Source organism: Dasypus novemcinctus, chromosome 21, assembly GCF_030445035.2.
Source record: "Dasypus novemcinctus isolate mDasNov1 chromosome 21, mDasNov1.1.hap2, whole genome shotgun sequence".
Classification (NCBI taxonomy): Eukaryota; Metazoa; Chordata; class Mammalia; order Cingulata; family Dasypodidae; genus Dasypus; species Dasypus novemcinctus.
The window spans coordinates 33,282,671-33,304,807 of NC_080693.1; the positions used below are offsets into that span (position 1 = coordinate 33,282,671).

Consider the following 22,137-nt stretch of genomic DNA (forward strand, 5'->3'; position numbering starts at 1 on the left):
AGAGAGATCTGCAGCCCACCCCTCACCAAGCCTGCAATGGACGTGGGCATGCTCCTCCTAGCACAGCAGCTGAAGCCAGAAAGAATGAACTGACATCTCCAGGGCAAAAAGCATGGGGGTGGGGGCTGATTGGCAGCCTGGCACCTGAGCAAGAGAGAATTAGGGACCCCAGTGGGCTCAGGCAGAGCTTCAGCTGGCCCTGCCTTGGCTCCAGGACCAGCCCCTAGTTCCCGCAAGAAACACAGGGACTCTGTGGACAGGGTCTGAGTCATTCAGGCCACTTACCCTGCAGGACCATTTCAGGGACAGCTCTGGGGCAGGGGACCAAAGAGATAGATGTCCCCATTTCATGATGTTCCAAGGCCTTAAATATGCTCAGGCATATCCAAGAAACACGTGGAGTCCTCCTCTTTGTCCTAGAGTACAATCTGAATTCCAGCTGTCACAGTTATGAGACCTAGGGTAAATGATCCAAGTTTACTGAGTCTCTCTCTCTCTCTGAATTTATAATGAAGAGGAGACCTCCTATCTTGAAGAGTTGTAAGGTTTGGAGAGGATGGATGGAAAATGCCTGGCACATAGTAGGCACTCAGGAGATGCTATTATTACAGTGACCAAGAGCAACAATTAGGAGGAGCCTCTGCTCCTGGGTCACTCACATTGCTAAGAAGTCCCACCAGCCACCTGTGCACTGGGTCAACCCTCTTGACAATTCCTGATGGATCTGGCTTTTGTGGAGACTTGCCACCCCAGGACTGTGAGCAGACAGCTTCCTGAGAAGCAGAGGGACTTCCTCTGGGAGCACAAAACCATGCTGCCAGGCAAATGACAGCCCGGGTATTTGTTTTAATTTAGGCTCCTGTCAAGAGGAAACTTCATGGCTAACAGCCCAAACATGACTGCACAGCACCTCCCCAGGAAGCCTCATCCTCTGGCTCGCAAATAAGCCATTTTGGAGAGGGAGGCAGGGACTTTTCACACTGCTGCCAAGGCAGTGCCTCCCCCACTCCCAGCCCACCTTCCAGGATGCCCCAGGAGCCCAGGGACCAGGGCAGCAGCAGGGTAGACAACTAAGGTGCCAGCCTGCCTGAGTCAGGGCTGGTGAGTGGGCACTGCCAAAGAGGCCCTTGGCTAAATTCTCTTTTCTTGTCCCACCTTCCTTCTCGTTGGGAATTTCCAAGGCAGCTTCAGGCAACCTTGCTTCTGCTGCAGGAGGGGGTGGTAAGGGGGAGACAGGAAAACTTGGAAATGATCAGGCCAGGGAGTTTTTTTCAGGACAATAGAGAGAAAGCAAAAGACAGGTTTCCATAAGACTTTGGAAAATAGGGAAACAGTACTGGGTTTTGCGAAGAGCCAGAAATATTCAGGAACATAAACAGCACGTGAATATGAGGCATTGTTACGACGGCTATTTGCAGGAGCACCGCTGCAAGCTCACTAATCCCTGCTCAGGCTCAGGAGCTGATCTGCAGCGGGGCTCTGAACAGATGTGTGGCCCCATTCACACAGAAACACGTGCACACACAAACACAGCCATGGGCCCTGACCTTCACCCAACGGTGCTGGCCTCTGCCAGGAGAGGAGCAGATGGAACGGCTGGGCTTGATGCAGGACAGATGCCCAGGGGATCTGGCTTTGCCCCTTTGATGTTGAAAAACCAAAGCAGAATGCACCATCAGGAGAACTCCTGGGGGAAGGAGAAGGGAGGCAGAAGGTAAAGGGGAAGGAGAGGAGGCCTGAGAATGCTGGGGACCCAAGGGGGTGCAGAAGTCAGGGCTGGATGCTGGCTACTACAGAGGCTCCAGGGCAAGGACTCAGGGTTCAAGGCATCATCTTGTCCCCCTGCCCACCCAGAGGACTATAACCGAGGAGCTGGAGCCAGGCTGACCCAGACTCTGGCTCCACCGCTTCCCCCGACCCCTGCCTCGGGGCTCCAGGGGACCAGGCGGTGAGAGGGTGAGGTCCCACTCAAATGGCTCTGCCAGGGAGCAGTCCGCTTACTATCGACCCCAGGCTCCAGTAGGACCTCCCTCCTACCTCACCAAAAGTGCCTGGGCAACTGTCTCGAGGGAGGGGTGGAGCGAAGGACAGTGCCTTTCTCGCCACCCGAGCGAGGTGGGGGGGGGGGGGTGGGAAGGGAAGTGGCTCACAGCTCAGCCCAAGCCCCAGGATTTACCAGCGATCAGTTAGACATCCCCAGCGGCAGTGCAGAGGCAATCACATGATCCAGGCAGCTTTGGGAGCGAGGGGGCGGAGAATCCGAGCTTGTTTTTTTTTTTTTTTTTTTCTGGAGGGGTGTGAGGGTGGTGGTGTGGGGGGAGGCTGGCAGGAAACACTGCTGAGCCCGAGATTTTCAGCTCCTTCACCCAAACGGCCCCTTGGAGATGTGCACCTACAGTCTTCCTTCCCGCCGATCCCACCCCCACCCCGCAACGCACAACGGCCTCAGGACGTCCCCGAGGTGGCAAACTCGGGCATCAAGGACTTTTCTCAAAATGGCCTTTCTGCTTCGGTGGGGACAGTGGGCGCAGCCAGTTGGAGAGCCGAGGCAGCCCCCGAAAAAGGGCTCTCCCCTCTTTTCTATGGAGGTGGGGTGTGCTGGGTTACACAACAGGTGGGAAGGGGTGACAGCTCTCCCGGCCCCGTCGATTAGCGTGCCCCCTCTCCCGACTCCCTGGAAGTCCGCTCTGCGGACCCGTCTGCGGCGGCTGGGGAGGGCCCCGCACCGGCCCCGCACCGGCTCCGCACCGCTCCTGCGCTCCCGCCTCGCGTTCCGCGGGGCACCTGGCCGGCCGCGCCAGCACCCCAGCCCGCGCCGGCCGCGGGTTCCCGCCCTCGGGGGCGCACACTTACTGCTGTAGAGGGTGTCGATCCAGGAGAGGCGCGCCAGGCCGCGGTGGCTGAGCGGCTCCATGCCCGCGGCTCCGGGCGGCGGCGGCTGGGTCAGATCGGAAACCCGACCCTCATCGCACAACAAAGGAGGAAGGGCGCGGGCGAGCGGCGGGCGGGCCGGCGGGGAGCCGCGAGGGGCTGCCAGCCCCGGAGGCGAAGTTCCCGAGCGCCGGGGGCACGCGGGGAAACAGGTAGCAGGGAGGAGCGAGCCGGCGCGGCGGGGCGCGGAGGGCAGCGCGGGCGCGGGGAGGCGAGCGCCCCCGGGAACCCTGGCGGCCACTGCAGCCGCGGCCGGCCCCGCTGCGGATCCGCGCGCGGCGCCCGCTCAGCCCGCCCGCCAACTAGCAACTTCCCGGGGGCTGCGCCGCGCTCCAGGGGCGGGGGCCGGGGGCCGCGGCCAATCGGCGCGAGGCTCCGCCGCGTGCCCGCTCACGCGCCGCAGCACGCCTCCGGACCTGGGGGGAGCGCGGTGCGGGGAGCAGCCGGGGCCCCCACGGACGCCCGGCAAGAGGAGCTCCAGCTGGTGCTGGAGGAGGGGTCCCGTGGGGGTCTGCGGGCGGCGGCGCCGGCCCGGCTCCCTCTCCTTGCCTCGCTGGGCTCACTAGATTTCTGGCAACCCGCAGATTGGTGCCGCGGGGAGACCTATGGGCCCGCAGGGGTGACATCACCTGCCACCCCGGGATCTCTAAGCGCAGTTTTAGGGGCTGGTGAGGCTGCCAGGCCCCTCCCCTAGGCAAGCCTGGGGGGCGGCGCTGACAGGGTTAATGGCCTGCGCCTGGGGGAAGGCGTGGCAGCCCTGGGACTCCAGCCTTCCCAGCCTCTATTTAAACACCCTTGACCTAAGGCAGGGCAGCGCCAGGGGGCAGCTGGAGAAAGGTGGTGAGGGCCAGGGACTGTGCCGGAAGGAAAATCTCCTGGGCCTGCTTCTCTTGGGCAGGAGGACAAACTGGGATACAGAAGAGGCTCCAGGACCTTCCGGCAGCTTCCCTGGAGGTCCCAAGCACAGGCCAGGCAGTTTATGTATGCAGAGTCACCTACAAGGAGAGGGGAGTGGGCAGTCAAGATGCCTCAGAGACCAGAACCTTCAGAAACAAAACTCCCTCTAAGGAAGATACCCCAAGATCAGTGAAGAGGTTGGGGGCCTTGGTGCCAAGTCCTGTAGTATGCCTGGGCCAGGGCTCTGGGGTGGGGGTGAGGATGGGGGATGGTGAGGAGTCCGTCTAGGGTGGTCCAGGGCAACTGGGGCTGAACACAAGGGAAGGGGAGGCAGCGGGGCCCCCAGGGAAACAGGGCTCAGCAAGCTGGTTTCATCAGATAGTATAACAGATAAGAGAACGGCGAGATTTCCTCCCCATGCCCCCCCAGCAGCTTAGGGACGAAGCCTGCATGGGTGCCCAAGAGGTGCAGCTCACCGTGGCCTGCATGGAGGGTGGCGTTGTCAGCACCCGCAGAGCCATGGGGCGGGATGGGGGACACCTCAACATTCTAGGCCACCCCAGAGCCAGTGCTTCTTCAGGGGAGAAGCAGACTCTCAACCACGCCTGTGCCCAGTCCCTTAAGCTGCCTGGGCAGCGGCTTACAAGCTCGAAGGCCAGAGCTGCCCAAGGGGAGACGGTGACCGCCAGCTCACAGCCATCAGAGCAAGCCCCTGGAGGGGCAGGGGAAGGTCCTCCGGGGTGCAGAAAGCCTGCGTGGCTGGCTGGTTGCAGCAGGGCATTTGCAACCCGGAGTCCACAGCGGCCCTACCCTGCCGTCCAATTGGGCTCCCCCCCACCCCCGCCCAGCCCTCCAGGCTCAGGCTCTGTCTTTTGCACCTCCCTTCTTGCTCAGCTGTCACCCTCCCACCCGTCCCTGACTCGCACACAAGATTGGGAGAGCCAGGCAGGCACCTGGAGTTTGGCAAGGAGGGGGGCGTACATCTCCAATGAGGCAGTCCAGAAATAGAGCCGGGGTGGGAGCAGGAGCGAATGGGCTCTGGGAGGAAGCAGGCGGAGGACGGTGAGAATGGAGGGGCAGAGAGGGCCCAGGGACCTCTCTTCTTCCCACCAGGAACTCTCTGAAGGCACAGGACCCAGGCGAGAGGTGGAACCGGGCATGAGCGGCCATCACCGGAGGGCCGCAGGGGTGACCCGGCTAGGAAGCAGCAGCACTGCTGCCTCCACCCCAGCCTCCGCCACCACTGCCGCCTGGGCTCCTTCTCCATTGCACGGGGATCTTCCTGAGGGCCACATCCGGGTGCTGACTGACTGTGAGGCCTCAGATGCTGGTTTCTGCGTGAGTCACATACATTTGCATACATTTTACATTTTTATCTACAAAGGCTTGAACAAACTATTTTCAGCAATTTTTTTCAAGCAAAAATGTTGCAGTTGCTCTCCTTAGCGCTGCCACAGTTTGCTCTTTCCCTAAATTCTGTCCAAGCCTGTCCTCAGCCTCCCACTCCAGAAGACATTACAGGGGAAAGAAAGACAAATCCTAGAGGCTCTGAGGGGAAGCCCTTACAATAACCAAAAGCAAAGGTCTCCTGTGCACCTGGCTGGTCGGATGGTAGCACGTTGTTTACGAGGATTAGCCAGATGAGCAAACTGAGGCACTGAGAGCCGAGGCAGCCACCCAGTCAGGAAGTGGGGGGCTGGGATTTGAACCCCGGCAGTCTGCCCATGCTTAGTTGCCATTGCATGCTGCCTCCACGGTCGGCTGGACAGGTGAAAGCAGGGTAGCAAAGGTCACAGGCACTTTCCAGGCAATCCTTCGCTCTCCTGTCTCCACATACCTGTCCAGGACATAGCTGTTTCAAGAAAGTGCAGTTACTTCAAGAATCCCTCCGTGCCTTGATAGGATGTTCTCCAGTCTGTGGTCACACCACAAGGCCTGACTCTAACTTGGGCACTCAAAACAGGTGTGTGGGTCATTGAACAGCACGGTGATTTGGGACCAGAACAGAAGCCTCCAGATTCCTGGCCCTGGGGGCAGAGCGGAGGGTGTGGAGACCAACACCCAGGAAGCAAGGAGTTAAGGAATCATGTTCATCTGCCTTTTGACACAGGAGATGCCATCAACCCCAGTCTGTCAGAACAGCAGGGAGGTTTTCGCAAGGACAGTCTGCCCTGATTCAGCGAAGTGCAAACCTGCCCCCTGCACCTCAGGGCACTGAATCAGCACCCGTCCACTGCCTCCTCCAAGCTGCCACTAACCCCTTCTCTGTCCAGCCCACTGGGCCAACACCCTCCACCTTCCCAGGCCTTCCCGCCTGCGCAAGCAGGCCTTACCTGGCTCCCCACCACCGCCATGACCCGCCTCAGCACCGGGATTTAGGGGCAGGTAGCACTGCCAGGAGCAGAGGGCTGGTTGATGAGGAATTAAGTGGGAAGGAGATGCATCCCATTCTGAAGGTCAGTAGCCCTGACCTTCATTCTCAGGGGTTTGCTACCAGCTGCCTCTCCAATAAGCAACTCCTGCTTCTACCAGCCACTTGACCAGAATGGAAAAAGGATGAGTGTGCTTGGAACCCATATTGGGTTTTCCACATCTTTTCCCTCCTCACCATTAGCAACTCAGCTCTGCTGCAAACAGAGGGAAGGCCTGGGAATCTCTGCTTCCCGAATCACCCAGAGGTCACTGAGGCCAAAAAGGAAATCCATTCATTTTGCCCCACTCTGCACCAGTGTATGCAGAGGCTGGATGCACAGGTGGTGAGGGAGGTGGGGCCCTCCACATTCAATTTTTTCTTTTAAAACCCGAGTGTGCCTCTCTCTGGCAGGTCAGCTCTTTAAAGGCTGGACTCCATCTTTTTCACCGGTGGTTGACTAAGGCTCAGGTAGGCCTCCAAAGCAGCTATCACCACACCGTGCCTCCAGACCAGCCTTCTGCCAAAAGCCCAGCAGACTGGCACTGAATAATGCATGTTGAACAATGAACTTAATAACAGCTAACATTATGGGCTGCTTCTTTTTTTTTTTTTTTTTAAGATCTATTTTATTTCTCTCCCCTTATGGACTGCTTCTTAAGTGCCGGGCACTATTCTATGTGGTTTTCCTAGATCAGCTCATTTAATCCTCACAATAAAGCAATGCAATAGGGACCACTACTATCTCCATTTCACAGAAGAAGAAACTGAGGCACAGAAAGGTTGAGCCACTGGCCCAGTTGGCAGGTGTAACACTTGGAAATGAACCCAGAGAGTCTGGAGCCAGAGCCCAGATGTGTAATCTCTATATGGCCTGCAATGAGTCAACATACTGAATAAGCAGAATGAACTTAAACTCAGGGAGAAAGAAATCGGAGCTATCGGAGGAGTGCCAAACGGTTTTGCTCCAGTAACTCCCAGGGCCACTAATGATTAAGTCAAAAGAGAACTGACTCCAAAAAAACAAAAGCACACATACACCTAAAAACCAGCATCTCCCACAACCTGGTAGAAGTCCCTGGAGATAACTGTCATTGCATGGCGGTCTCCCCAACTCCAGCCCCCACCTCGACGCCCGGGCTGGTCTTGAACCTTTCTGGCCTGGGTTTCCAGGTTCCAGGTCTGCAGAAGGAGAGCATCCAGCTGGATCAGGTAGATCCAGGCCTTCTATCAGCCCACAGACTTTTGCTTCTTATCAGACCCTGGGGCGATGTGGGTAGAGGAGAGGTCATTTACTGCACTAAGACTCACCCTCCTTGCCCCTGCCTCCCTGGTTCTGCCCAACAGTAGTGTCCTCTTGTCCTCTTCCTACCTGCCTCTTCCCAGCCTCCTCGCTTTTCCAGCGGACAGTAGGACCCTGCAGGCGGCAGAGATGACCTCAAAACCCTTCCCAATTTCATTTCTCTACTAAAGTTTTGTGTTGGCGCGAGTCTTGGGGAAGATCTACAGCCCTGGTAAGATGTAGACCAGGTCCCTGGAGAACTGCACTGACCCGCTGGCTGCCCCCCTCGGCTCCACTGTCAGGAGCGAGCATGGCGATGCCAGGTCCCCGCGGCGGTGGCACTCACCCCACATACACCGCCCTTTCCCAGGGCCCACGGCCAGGGGCCACATCCCGCCAGGCAGAGTGGCCGCCTTCAAGCCTTAGATTATACAACAAGCTACAATTCCACGAGGGTCTTGTGCCCAAGCCCCAGCTGAAGCAGCCCTCCTCTGGCATCACCCAGGTCACACCACCCGGGGGTCCACGTGAGAGTTTTCCTGGAGGGTCAGTCAGAGGCCTCGACTACAGGGTCTGGAGCCCCCTTCCTGGGTGACTTACCAAGGAGTCCCCATCAGTATCTGGAAAGATGCCAGCAGAAGAGGAGGCAGAAGGATTTGCCAAGCCCCCAAGGCCCAGAGATAGATTTCAGTAGCTCCAAATTTATCAGCTCCAAAGGAAGCGGGGGCGCGTCCAGCTAGGTCAGGCTCACAGGCAGGTCCTCTGCGCGCCTGCCGTCACCTTTCCTCTGAAGCCGGCCGTGCTCCTGGCCTTTCAGCCAGAGTTCTGCAGACGCATCGCAGCCCTGCTCTGCTCTGCCAGGAGCTCTGACGCCACCGGCCAGGCCCTGCCAGGTCCACGAGTGGCTGCAGGGGCTGAGGGCAGGCTGTCCAGGGGACTGGCTCCAGAAGATGACAGCTTAACATCCAGAAAGGCAAGGAGAGTGGAGAATCGGAGCCCGGCTGGTAGTGCTTGTCATCCGTGGAGCCTGCGTTGTGGTTATTGTTCAAGTTTGCCGGTGTGTTGCCGTGTCTCTTTAAGAGCCAGGCCTCTTTTTGAAGCAAGTTCCCTCTGCAGTCAACTCCTGCCGCCACCCGGCCTGCGGCAGAGAGTGGGGCTCCAGAGTGCCATCTGGTGGCCCGAGAGAGCAGTGCCTCAGCCTCCAGAGGCATCCGTGCCGCCCTGCCCTTGTTCCAGCCAAGTGGCCTGAGAAAGCCCGCATGAAAATCTCAAGTGTCGCCCAGCAGGTCCTGCTCAGGGCTGCAGGTTGGCATCATGGGCGCTGAGGCCAGGAAAGTCAAGGAGGAATGCCATTTGGGGTCAGGAGACAGCAAGAGCCCCCAAGAGTGGCCTAGAGAGAATGATCAGCTCACTGGACAACACCTTCTTTAAGATACTCCCTAATGGGGCGGTTCGCCCATTCTCCCTGCTGGCCAGCTGTGGGGATCTGAAGTGCAGCTGTACACGCCCTGTCCCCATAAACACTGGGGCAGCATTCCCAACTAGCGAGGACAGTATTTGAAAATGTGTGACAGCATTTGAAGTTGTCACAGTGGCTAGGGAGTGCTGCTAGCCTGAGGGACCCTGCAATGTGCAGATTGTCCCAAAGAATGCCAATCCCCAGTGCCAGGAGTGGGGAGAACGTCACTTGGTTGGGGGAGGGGGGTGGATCGAGGATGGCTCCTTGGCAAGCTCACGCCCCTCTGTTCTCCTTTCCCCCATCAGGGCTGCCTTTCGTGCTCACCCTAATTAATTCCACCTTTAGAGACTCAGGGGTGGGGAGAGGGGGTGGTCTGATCCGGGACACCTTCACAAGGGGCACCGTGCCCGCCCCCAGCAGTCCCTCCCCAGTAGGCTGCGCACAGACCTGCCTCCAGCCTGCCTCAGGTCGTTATTATGCTAGGCGGGGAGAGGTAGACAGGCTGGCAGGCCAGTGGAGGTAGCAAGTAGCAGACAGCCTCCGGAAAGAGGTCACAGACCAGCAACCCACCCTCCGGCTCCCCAGGCGAGGGGCCATCCTGCCTGCCTACCTGGAAGACTCCACCCGTCCCTGTTCTCTGTCCCAGAATGTACACTGATTATGTAAGGCACATTCAGGTTCTGATCACAAAACCCTGGGACCCCTAGTTTCCCCTTCCCTAAGCTCTTTGTACCCTGTCCTATGCCGGTCAGCTCAGTGCCATGAACTCACGAACAAGGGAAGACATGAGAAACCAGGACATGGGACAAGCGTCTGGCCGTGGTGGCCAGCGGAAGCTGCAGTGTGGTCCTATTTGAGCTTGGTGGCTTGAGGGGTCCTAGCTCATGAGGCCAGCATCACAGACCCAAAAGTCAATTAAAGGAATAATTCTCCCAGCATCCCACCGTAACCAGAGGCTACTTTCCAAACAAATCGGACATGTCACTTCTCTTTTGCTAAGACCTATCCCTAGCTTCCCACCGTGGTTGGGCTGAAGACCCTGTCCTCTCCGAGGCCTTATAAGGCCTTGTAGCCTGGACCCTCCACCCTTTCTCAGCTTTATCTGGCAGTCCTCCCCCTGCCGTTCTCTCCTCCGCTTTTTAGGGGTAGGGTGGGGAGAGGGATACCAAATTACTTTAGCTGAAGGACTGGTACAAATGAAAACCTTGGTGGATATTGACACAACTTATACAAAAAGTAAAGGTAAACCCGTCGTGCATGTTCTGATGTGATGACCACAGAGGTCAGCCCCAAGGCTACGGGGAAGCCAGCCCAAGGCTGACTCTCATCACCCTTTCCCAGGGTGTGCTTGTCAGAGAGGTACTCTTCCCAACCAGATTCCATCTCGTGCAGGTCACGTAGCCACCCAGCTCTTAGAAGGATTTCACTGCTCATTCAGGCAATGAAGGGGTCAGTTTTGTCCGTGGCCAGTTTGTGCAGCTTGGTGACTGATTCATCCCTTTTTCCAAGTGTCACGCACACGCCAGTGCATCCAGCCCACCCTCCCCGTCCTCGGGTTCTGGTTTCTTGGTGTCCTGAGGGATGATGTGGCCTCTTTGGTTCTGCAACTTCCTCAGTTCCTCAGCATGTCCCTGTACTCATGAGATGGGTGAAGAAAATATTTGGCAAAGCTCTTCCAAGCCACATCGTCACGGTCAAACTAGCGAGACATGGACAGCTGGCGGAAGAGGCACAGAGCCCCTGGTTGACCTGGCAGTCGGTGGTGGCCTCCGAGGCCTGTGGTGGTTCTGGACCCTCTGCGACGGGGACCTGGTCATCATGGTGCAGCTGAGGAGCAGCAGAGGGCCTTGGGGTGGCAAGGGTGCTCTGAGGAGGTGGCCCAGGGCTCAATGGGAGCAGCTGGCGGGCGGGAGGAGCACCGAGTTCCATTCCAGCACAGCTGAAACACGACACCTTGGCGACTCTCCGAAGACATCTGGCCTCATCCGCTCTCTTTTAATTCACCCAGTGGATCCTGCTTTTTCCTGCCTCCGGACTTCTGACAAGCTGACGTCTGTTTAAACTGCTCTGCCCCCACTCGCCTGGGGTATCTCCTTCTTACCCTCCTCATCTTAGCATGTATCACTTCCAGGAAGTTCTCCCTAACTCCCAGACCAGGGAAGTATATGTACTTCCCTCCTTCAGAATACACAGTGCTCTTGTAAATCATTCAGTTCCATCTCCTCTCCTAGACTGAGAACTCGGAGAGGGTAGGAAGCTCACCTTTCCTGATCACCACCATAAACCCAGCACCTTGCACAAATACTGCCTTCAGTAAATGACTGTGCAAAGGAACGAACGAATGAATAATCGAGCTTGCTCTTGGTTACAGGGAGCCAGGAATAAGGGAGTAGAGATGCTCCTTCCAGTCCAGCTCCACCAAATGGAAAAAAGAATTGTCTGGGCTGGTTGGAAATGTCATGTCTAGAATGGCCACACTCTCTGGAGAGATTCAGAAGAAACAAGAGGACCCTAGAATAGGATCTGGGGCAGGAGAATTGCTGCTCCAGTTAATTCTCTAACTGCTCTCACCAAACACCAACTAAAAATTCCCAAAGGCTCAGGCTCCCTTGCTATGCAGCCAGCACTCCATGCTGCACTCTTTTTCACCCAATCAGACTTCAACATGGAAATGGAATAGAAACCCAGAAATGGTTCAACCCACCAAGGGAACTTGGGTCTCAGTTCTGAGTCCTTCTTCTAGGCCTGTCCCAAGTTTACAGTCAATTTGTTTTTAGAGGAAGGAGGCAAAGTGTAGCTCTTCCCTGGCAAAAAGCAGCCCCAGGGCGCATGCCTGCCCTGTCCCTCCTCCTAATGCTCGAGGGTGGAAATGCTGAGAGCCTAAGATGCTGCTGGCTGCAGCGGTGCTGAGCTCCTCTTCCCAGGGCGCTGCGGGCTGGAGCTGCTCCCAGTGGCTTCGCTGTACCTCTCACATCGGACCCTCCAACCAGACAGACGGGAAATCTTGCTTTCAGTTCAATGATGGGAGACATGAGATGGAAACTGACTTTGGGTCCCCTGCATCCCCAAGAACTGAGCTTGGGAGACTCTTTAGACTGCCTGACAGGTGGACAGACTGACAGACAAGTCTTGAGTGGACCCTCTGTGGCTGTGGCTTGCACTGAACCACGGCAGCCACGGAGCAGGCATAAGAGCCCAGAGGGCACAGCACCAGTCTTCTGGGCATCCAGAAAAGGGGAAGCAGGTTACTTTTCATTTTCCCTTCACCGAAACTCAAGAGACAAGTGAAACGCCCAATTTTCAGTCAAGGTCCTGTTTGTTGGGCCTTGGGTTTGTGATGGCCCCGAAAATGGCCCTAGATGGTCCTGCCGGCTTCTCCCGCTGCCTGGTACAGGGGCTCTGGTGCACTGAATGCTCTGGGGATTCGTCTGTCCCATGAAACCGGGGGATCTGGTAGGGGGGGAAGTGGCTATCCATGGAGGGCAGAGGAATAACAACAAGGACGACAGCAACAAACACCATGCCAGTGCTGAACGAATGATTGTTGCATTTATTAAATTGTTTAATAATCACAACAACCCCTGACGGATCCAGAACCCTCAGCTTAGCCCCGGTCCACTCTACTGCCTCTCTCCACCACAAAGAAAAGAGCACCGAACTGAGGACCACCCCGAATCCAGGTCCTCGCTCTGCTACTAACTTGCTGTGTGACCTTGAGGAACTCCCATTCCTCTCTGGGCCTTGGTTTCCTCCCCTTGGCATGAAGGGATGTAGGTTGTCCTGTCTCTGATTCCTTGCAAGATAAGAGGACAAGGCAGGAGCTGATAAGGGAGGAGGAAATCTCAGTTCCCCGATATTCCAGGAAGTGCAGTGGGTTTTTAAGGCTAGAATAGTTATTCACTGGCTCATTGACTAGTCCCTGAGCCCTCTAGAAGACGGTTCCTCTGCCAGGATGCTTTGGATAGTGGATTTGAGACATGCCCGGAAATCACCAAGTGGCCAGGCAGTGCCTGTGGAGCCAGGCAGAAGTCTGGACGTTAAGTCATATCACCACTTCCTCAAACTGAGCTGATGGCTACAGATTCTAGGAGGAAGTGGCATTTGTCCTGGGGCCTGGAGGATGCCTAGTAATTTGCTGGCAAAAATGGTGTGTGTGGGGGTAGGACTTTCTGGGTGGAAGGAAAAGAAGAAACAGTGGCACAGAGGCAAAAATGGGACTTGGTGGGGGGAAGTGGCCTGGATGCCTGGAGGACAAGGTTCTTTCAGGGACTGGTGGAAAATACCAAGACTGTCGCTGACACAATGTGTCATCTCAGCGTGCATTCAGGTACAAAACAGCATTTGCAGCTTTTCTTAGGTTTTTATAAAGAAGGTTTCCTGGGATACCCCTTCCTGTTAACACACAGGGCTTAGGACCTGTCTCCCCTCCCTGTGAGTTTGTGGGCGAAGGCACCCAACTATTGGAAGCCCTGCAGCCAATGTGTCCCTTGCTTCACCCTTTATGTGCTGGGCACTGTAATAAGTCCTCTCTGCCTGACATTTAATACTCTTTGAGGAAGGCGTGGCCACTTTCCCCACTTCATAGAAGAGGCCCAAGGGCAGGTTTCTAGTAAGTGGTGAGGCCAGGTTCACACCCAAGTTCACACTCAGGTCTGGCAGGTCTAGAGCCTAAACTCACAACCACCAGGAAACTGGGTCTCTTCCCCAGCCACGAAGCTCACCAGACGCCCCCTCTGATGTTCACTGGTGACGAGGCCAAGTTGGAGGGCAAGCCAGGCACCCCGGCACCTAAAGCTAATAGGAATTTATCAGCAGTGCTCGTAAAAGCTACTCCCCAGGAAAAGTCGCAAAGAAGACACAGAGACGCATTTTCACCCTCTTTGCCTCAACAGCAGTCTAGCTCTGGGGTCTTCCGCCTACTCTCTGGGCATGAGGCCTGCCCCTGTAGCATCCCCGGCAGTATGTAAAAGCACAGAAGGCTTAGCTAACCTCTCAGGGGAACACCAGAGAAAACTGGGACATCAGTTCTAGGTCTGCCTCACCCAAGCCCCTTCCCAAATTTCCATGTCTCTGCTGTCCTGAGCTTAAAGAACACGAGTATTCCCCAGCACTTTCTGGAAAATTCTCTGTTCAGTGCTCTGCAAAGGTTTAGAGCCCTCGAGGAAGACAACACCACTGTAAGGCACAGACATTCACTTTCCCAGGGAAGGACCCCACACTTCTGAGAAACCTTCCCACAGCACCTCAAAGAGCAAGGGCAGACTCCAAGGAATTTTGGTTCTCTGGCAGCGCCAGCTGGGCACAAGCGCTTCCTAGTGCTGCAAGGTTTATCTAACCTTGGGGCGCCTCTCGGAGGCCACCCCGGCCCTGTCCAGCCCAGGCTCAGCTGAGTATTGTAAGGAGCACTTTAGTGTCAGAGCCCCTAGGAATCAAGGTCCTCATCTCAAGCTCTGGGGTGGGACCTCAGGCTAGGGAGGGGGTGGCTGGGTTCCCCTCGCCCAGAGCTGCAGTAGCCTCAGCATCTTACTGAATGATTTCAAGCCTCTGTCCCCACCCACTCGTCCAGGCTCAGCCCCAAGCTATCTCTTTGTCTCCTGATCCTCCTGCAGTCTCCAGTTCTAAGGCGTCTCTTCAGACCTTGGCTAGGACTCCGATGAAACCTGGTTTCCTCTGGTTCCTCACTCTAAACCCCATCTCACAGCTCAAAGTCTTCCAGACAACTCATTGCCCAACCCCGTTCATGCCCCACCGAGTTATTTTCCAGGTTCCTATTTCTGTCAAATTGTGCAAGTTTCTTTCCTCCTGAGAGCCACAAGCACATCACATGAGGGGAGCCACATGTCCCAGCAGAAGGGGGAAGGGTCCTGGGAGAAGACCCCTTTCCTGGACCCCAGATTGGTCCCCAGAGCCTTGGATGGCAGTTCCCCACCCGCTATCTCTCAGGGGACTTGGGAGCACCCGGAGGAGAAAGCAACACAAGCATAACTGAGATTCTGAATTGGTTTTCCATTTCCTCAGAGTGCAGTTCTTTTTGCAGGTGGCACCAACCGTGGGCTCCATCCATGCTAGATAGCCCCCAGTGGAAGGCGGGAGCAACCACTCCACACAGTCCAGGAAGGGCCTGGCACCTCTTCTACCAGTCAGTTGGACCCGGGCACCTGAACCTCTCTGTCCCTTGGATCCTTGATCCCATGCTGTCATGGGACCTACTGACTGTCAGATCAAAGCCATGCTGGGGATATGGAGATGAGCGCCTGTGCGGGTGCTGTACCTGGCCAGCCAGAGCCTCCACACTGAGGGTGAGCTTTGTTGCCTTCTCCCTGAGGGAGCACTGGGCTGTTTTGTTTGGTGGTAAAAGGTTGCTTTTTGTAAAAGTAATCCCATTTGCCTCCTACCGCTGCTAAACACAGATGAGGAAGCTCTGGCCTCTGGGGCACCCGGTTTCCTGCTGCCTTCCCACACGCGGGACTGGACACGCAAGCAGACCACATTCCTTTCCAGGCTAACAGGGAACACTGCCTTCCTGCCAAGACCACTACCCGTGACATTAGCACAAGTGAGCTCATTATCCAAGGCAGAGCTTCTTTTCAGAACCAGAAAGGAAGAGGTTCTGCTTTGTGGCCGAGCTTACTTCCCACCCACCCCGCCAGCTCACCCTGCAAGCTAGGGGGCCTAATTCAAGTGCAATGCACTGTCTCCCACCTAGACCCTTGGTCTTCCGGGCAGAGCTGGTGAAGGGTGGAAACTTGAGTTAGGAGTGAACAGGGTCACAGACACCCCATTCTGGAAAACAAAACTTCTCTCCAGATCTACAGGAGGTCGGGAAGATGGACCATGCAAAGGTCCTGCTACAAACACCCCAACTGCTGGCTCCAAAGCCACACCGCAACTAGCACCCTGTCATCTGCTCCTTTGTATGCATTTCATGTGTCATCCAAAGACTGCATGGAAGATGTACAGTATATAGGCTGTTGGGTTTTGTTTTTCACCATAAGTTCATTCCAGATACTGTTATAAAAGCAATAAAGCCACAATAAAAAGTGTTTTAGACACTAAAAAGTGACCCATAAATGCAAGCACCCACTTAGCACTTTATTTTACTATGTTTCCTCCAGCCCTTTTTTGGCATGCACACCATCAGGGTCTTTGCATAGTTATATGGAAATCTTGGGGTAGGCCAGGGCTACCCATCTGCGGCAGAGTGGGGGGCAATGGATGAGTGACCCCAGCCCTTCAGCAAAGGAAAATGAAGAGAAAAAGGGGAGAGAGGTGCTTGGCAGAACTGAAATGAGAAAGTTGGGTTTGGATTCCCTGCCAAAGCCCAATCCCTGACAGGAACGGGGCGAGTGGAGGGCTGGGTTTGCCACCCCAGTCTCAGGACAACAGGAGGGGAAGTGCTTTCCAAACGTTTCTGCACCGTGGCACATGTAGGAAGCAACAGTATTTGCATAGGACATTGGGGTAAACATTCAACAGGTGTGTTAGCCGGTGAGGGGGATGGGGAATCCCACTGCCCCAGGAACTATGCAGCTGCCCCGAGGCCGAGACCTGTTCCAGGCGCACTCATTCCTGCCTCTGGGAGAGGGCTGGGGAGAGATGACCTTCTACTTCCAGCAAACCCTCCAAGGGTGCCTTCAGGCTTTACAGGTAGGCACTCCCACCCACCCCAGATAATCTCAGGGAAACCTCCTCCCTCGGCAACAATCTGGCCCTCCGAGCAAGCAAGAGGAGGTAATGTCCAGGTGAATTCACCTGCTCACTCAGGCAGTGGGACTTAGGGCACGCTTCTCATAAAGCAGAATCGATAGCCCAGAGGAGAATGCTAGGGCTTGGGCCAGACATCCGATTAAGCCAATCTTGTCAAAAGGTTCCTGTTTCCCAGCTCAGGAGCTGGCAGGTGCCAAGGTGCAGACTGATAGCTACTTTTGCAAAAGCAGAACTGCCAACCCAGGAGCTGTTTTTCTCTAATGCTCGCTGCCTGGGCTGGCCCATCCTTCCATCCAGGTGCCCAGTGGCACCTGCTAATCCCCTGGGCACTGCTGCCAGGGGCTTCAGTCTTCTGCATGTAACACCCTCTCTCTCAAAGCCATTCACATCAGCAATAGCTTCATAGGGCCAGTTTCTGGACTGTGCAGGGCATAACGGTTAAGGTCAAGATGTAGGTTCTGAGAGAACTGACGAGTTCAAGATCTGGTGTCCGTAAGTGACACTTAACCCCTGTGAACCTGCGTTTCTTTCATTTTGACAATGGAAAATAATACTAATAATGGTAACTTCCTCAGCTGTGATGGCTGAGAGGATTAAATGAGCGCTGGCTGTGGCAGCCAGCGGAGTACCTGCTACTTCGAAGCAATGCTGGCAGTTATTACATTGGCTGAGCTTTGCAAAAACACTCTTTACACTTCTCTCCTGGGGATAAAAACGAGGCAAAGTGAAAATGCATGGAGACAGAAAGTAGACTGGAGGTTACCGGGGAGGGGAAGGGTAATGGGGCACTGTTGTTTATTGGGTATAGAGTTTCTGTTTAGGGTGACCTAAAAGTTTTAGTAGTGTAATAGATGGTGGTGATGGTTGCACTAAATTGCAAATGCAGCAAATGCCACTGAATTGTACACTTAAAAATGACTAAAATGAGAAATGTGTTTTATATATGTTACCACAATGAAACAAACCAACAAGGGAGCAAGTGGGATAGGCCCTCTGAAAACATGACAGCAACCCCAGGGAAGAGCTATGGTGAGCTGTGCTGAGGTCACCAAAGCCAAACCACACCCTTTGTTTTCTGTGGGTGTCTCATGATCTTTGCAGAGTTAAAGCATTAGCATTTTAAAAACAGTCACCCAGTTCCTTCTAAGTGTGTCCCCTCCACACTTTGCTATTCCATAGCATCTAGAATAAGAAAAAGAAGATACATCTAGAAAGACATAATCCCCTCATCCTAAATTCAGGGTTGTTTTGTGAAAGAGGCAGGAATCTCTAGTTTGCTAAAGGTCCTTGAGAGAGTTCAAGGACGAGGAAAGCTGAAAAGTAGAGTGCAGTATAAACTTTCCCAATAAACTGAACTTTCTCTAGGACATCACAGTAGAGTCTGCAGACTGTATTAAGGAGTGTTCAAATAAAAAAATGATATATGGGTAATAGTTACATTAAAATGACAAACCTTGGATTATTCAGAGTCAACACTAATTAAAAATGTTGGACCAAGAATTTTTTTTTCCTTAAAATTGGAAATTTGTGTCTATACACACTATATATACAAATAACTTTAGGAACATCTGAGTATCACGACAGGGACATGCTGCTATCCAGAAAGGCCTCTTTATAGTAAGAGACCCCAGCTACACTAGAGTCCCATACCTGGTGTTAAGACTATTTCTCACGTCAGTCTCTGTTACTCATCTTGGACTTCAGTGTGATCATTCGTTTTTTGTTCTTTTGTTTTTTTTTAATGTACTGGGGCTGGGGATTGAACCTGGGACCTTGTGTGTAGGAAGCCTGCGCTCAACCACTAAGCTACACCATCTCCCCTGACCACTCGGTCTAAATGGCAAATCCAGTGGGTTTCCTTGCTGCCTTCTCATATATTCTTCACATACGTGCCCGGCACGACCACGCTCACACCTGGGGGCACTTCCCCGGGCCACGGCGCGCCCTCTGCACGTCTCCCCTAGTAGCCCTTGGTACACGTGGCATGAACTTCGATGATCGGCATGATTCAGATCACCCATTCCTCGTCCGCAGACGCAGACGACAGGCTGCCCAGCTCGGGGCTTAGCAACACCGCGGCGCGGACGGCGGGCGGGAAGGAGGGCGGCCCCGTCCTTTCCAGGAGAGGCGTCAGCCGCCTGAGGACGCGGGAGAGCCGGCGCTGCCCGCCCGCCCCCCACGGTTCTCCCCTAGTTCGTGAGAACCGCTGAGGCCGGCGAGGGCCCCCCACCTGGGGCTGCCGACCCCGGGGGCGCCCCCGCAGGCGGGGGGCGGGCCGCGGGCGCCTGTCGCGCGGCGGGCGCTGCGGCAGTTCAAGCGCAATGGAGCGCGTGTGCGCAGCTCGCGGGCAGCCCGCGCCGCCTCCGCCTGCGCGCAGGCCTAACCCCGCGGCTCGGCAGCCGCCGTCGCGGTCCGCTGCAGCTCGGCCCTGCGGGGGCGGCGGCCGGGGTTTCTGAGGTTTGCGCACTTATTGCGATGCAAATGAATTCCCGGCCCGGGGCCTGGTTTCCCCGCCCGGCGCAGGAAGGCAGCGGCCGCAGTCTCCGCGGGCCCGACGGCACGCTCGGCTCGGACCAGGCTCCCCCAACGCCGTGGGGAAGGGACTGGCCAGGGCGCGCGCGTGCGTCCGGGCCCGCCGCGCCTCCTCCAAGGGACCAGCAGGAAGCGGCCGGCGTTTCGGGAGGCACCGGCACGGAGGGGAAACCAGCTCCAACCCTTTGTTCTGGCTTTAAAATAAACAAATAGCTCAAAGGGTTTCCGTTTCCTGGCCTCGGTGAATGCTGCCCGACGCGAGCTGTTGCCCGGACCACTGGGAAAACTCCTGGATCAAAGAGGAGCCCGAGAGCACAGGACCGCGTACCCGAGGCGCGCGGCGCGCTCACTCGCTCCCGGCTCCTCCCGCAGCCCCTCCCCGCAGAAGCCCCGCCAGGGTCTCCTGATTACCCCCCGAGGCCCCCAAGCAGACGGTCAGAAACGCTAGCACCTGCAAACTTCACCTGGCGGCATTGAGAGATACCTTTTCATAGGGCTTAGAACGCCCCAACAAAAAAGGAAGCTCTGAAATCCAGGAGATCACCTGGAATTAAGATGATCAGGCGAAGACTTGCCCCACCCAGGACGCTGAAAGGACAGCTGCTGAAAGGCAGGTAGCGAGCAGAGAAGGCGGGTTTCTCAGCTCCACCCAAGCCTTCCTCGGGACTCGCTCAGGCCATTCTGGGTTAGTAAGGAATACTCCACCGAGCAAGGCTCATTCCTTTATTTTTTTCAAGAGTGATGCCTAGGTCTCCTGAAAAAATAGGCATTGGCTCTTTGAAAAATGAGAAAAATGAGTTCAAACTGATAACGGTACCCAAACTTTCTAGGCCTCACTTTTCTCATCCTTGAAATGGGTTAAAAATACTGATCTCTTATGGTTGCTGCGAGAAGAAATGGCACAATGCACGAATTAGATACGAGTACTTGCTGTAAGTGTGCATAAACAATATACAAGCAACTACTGGCTGCAGGTTCCTTCTGAGAAGAGGAGACAGGAACTGGTATGTTTTACTCCAAGTTATTAAGTACTGTTTGACTCTTTTACACGGAAAATGTATTAATGTGTTACAGGTACTTAGTACAGGACCTGCTTCAGGGTAGACTCTTAGATGCTGAGTTCCTAAAAGTTTGAGATCTTCATTCTAGCTTAATTTTCATTTGGGGCTTCTGGTGGAAGGTGGAAGACTGAGTACATGAAGATATTTTATTATTATTACATCATTATAATAGACTTGCCATATATCTCTTCCTCTTAACCCAATTTCCTAGAAATTATATATATATATATATATATAAAAACACACACGACCTCGGGAAAATGAGGCAGGCTCTTCTCAAGGACCAGGAATTCAAAAGAATTCTTGAAAGATGGGGGCAGATGGGGTGAGACTGAAGGAAGAAATCACAGCCCATAATACACCAAGGATAACACTGTTGCCAGTGCAGCTGGTTATAAAGGCAAAGACTTCCAAGCCTTTACAAACAGAAAATGCCCGTGTTTATATATAAACTGATTCAGGGCATAGAAACAGATGGGAAGCTAGCCAGCTAATCTCATGACACTGTATAATCCTGACACTAAAACTGGATAAGGCCGGCAAAAGGAAAGACAACTGTAGGTCAGTTTTTCCTAAGAACATGGATGGGGAAGAGGATTCGTCCTAATGGTTAGGATGTCTGCTTACCACATGGGAGGTCCAAGGTTCAAACCCAGGGCCTCCTGACCCGTCTGACGAGCTGGCCCATGCACAGTGCTGATGCGTGCAAGGAGTGCCCTGCCTAGCAGGGGTGTCCCCCACATAGGGGAGCCCCATGTGCAAGGAGTGCACCCCATAAGGAGAGCTGCCCAGCACGAAAAAAATGCAATCTACCCAAGAATGGCGCCATACACACGGAGAGCTGACGCAGCAAGATGGTGCAACAAAACGAGACACAGATTTCGGGTGCCACTGACAAGAATACAAGCAGACACAGAAGAACACACAGTAAATGGACACAAAGAGCAGACAACCTGGGGCAGGGGGGCGGTGGAAGGGAAGAGAAATAAATAAAAAATCTTTAAAAAAAAAAAACATGTATGCAATGAATCTTAATTGCAATTAACATTTTTTAAAAAGATTTATTTATTTATTTCTCTCCCATCCCTCCACCCCCCAGTTGTCTGTTCTCTGTGTCTATTTGCTGCGTCTTCTTTGTCCACTTCTGTTGTTATCAGCGGCACGGGAATCTGTGTTTACTTTTGTTGTGTCATCTTGTGTCAGCTCTCGTGTGGGTGGCGCCATTCTTAGGCAGGCTGCACTTTCTTTCACACTGGGAGGCTCTCCTTACGGGGTGCACTCTTTGCGCGTGGGGCTCCCTACGTGGGGGACACCCCTGCGTAGCAGGGCACTCCTTGTGCACGTCAGCACTGTGCATGGGCCAGCTCCACACGGGTCAAGGAGGCCCAGGGTTTGAACCGCAGACCTCCCATGTGGTAGACAGACGCCCTAACCACTGGGCCAAGTCCGCTTCCCTTAATTGCAATTAACATTGAATCTAGCAATTTTTTAAAAATAGTACAACTCAGGGCCACTATGCACAGTTGTACAGGTTGTAAATGGCACAGCTTGCTGCCACGTGTATGGGTTGTTTAGTGCACAATTGAGCAGCCTATGGCCCTGTATATCATGGCCAGATAGGGGCTATCCCAGGAATATAAACCTAGCTTAGCATTAGAAAATCTATTTATGTATCTCATTGTATTATTAGACTAAGGAAGAAAAAAAGTATATGATCATCTCTATATACCTAGGGAAAACATTTGTTAAAAGTTAACAAGTCCCAAAATTTAAATAAAATTTAAAAAATAAAAAATAAAAAATGACTGGGAAAAAAGTTAACATCCATTCCTGATTAAAAAGGGCAGAAAAAATACTC

At 54.5% G+C, this 22,137-nt stretch overlaps 1 protein-coding gene across 6 annotated transcripts in view; it reads right to left on the reverse strand.

The window, feature by feature from the left end:
- Window positions 1–22,137, reverse strand: part of ABR (ABR activator of RhoGEF and GTPase) — a 173,949-nt gene that overhangs the window by 126,788 nt on the left and 25,024 nt on the right. Inside the window, exons 1-2 of one of the 6 annotated variants that reach the window (XM_058283795.1) lie at window positions 2,177–2,205; window positions 1,548–1,687 (exon numbers count right to left, since the gene is read on the reverse strand). The exons of 2 other annotated variants lie outside the window; for them this stretch is intronic. Coding sequence is in view for 1 of the 4 variants with exons in the window: in XM_058283793.2 (XP_058139776.1) it covers window positions 2,854–2,914 (61 nt within the window). In the remaining 3 variants the exon portion in view is untranslated. Of the gene's footprint in view, window positions 1–1,547; window positions 1,688–2,176; window positions 2,239–2,853; window positions 3,286–8,120; window positions 8,690–22,137 lie in introns of those variants that run through there. 3 more of the 6 variants (XM_071210449.1, XM_058283793.2, XM_071210450.1) reach the window with 3 other exon arrangements.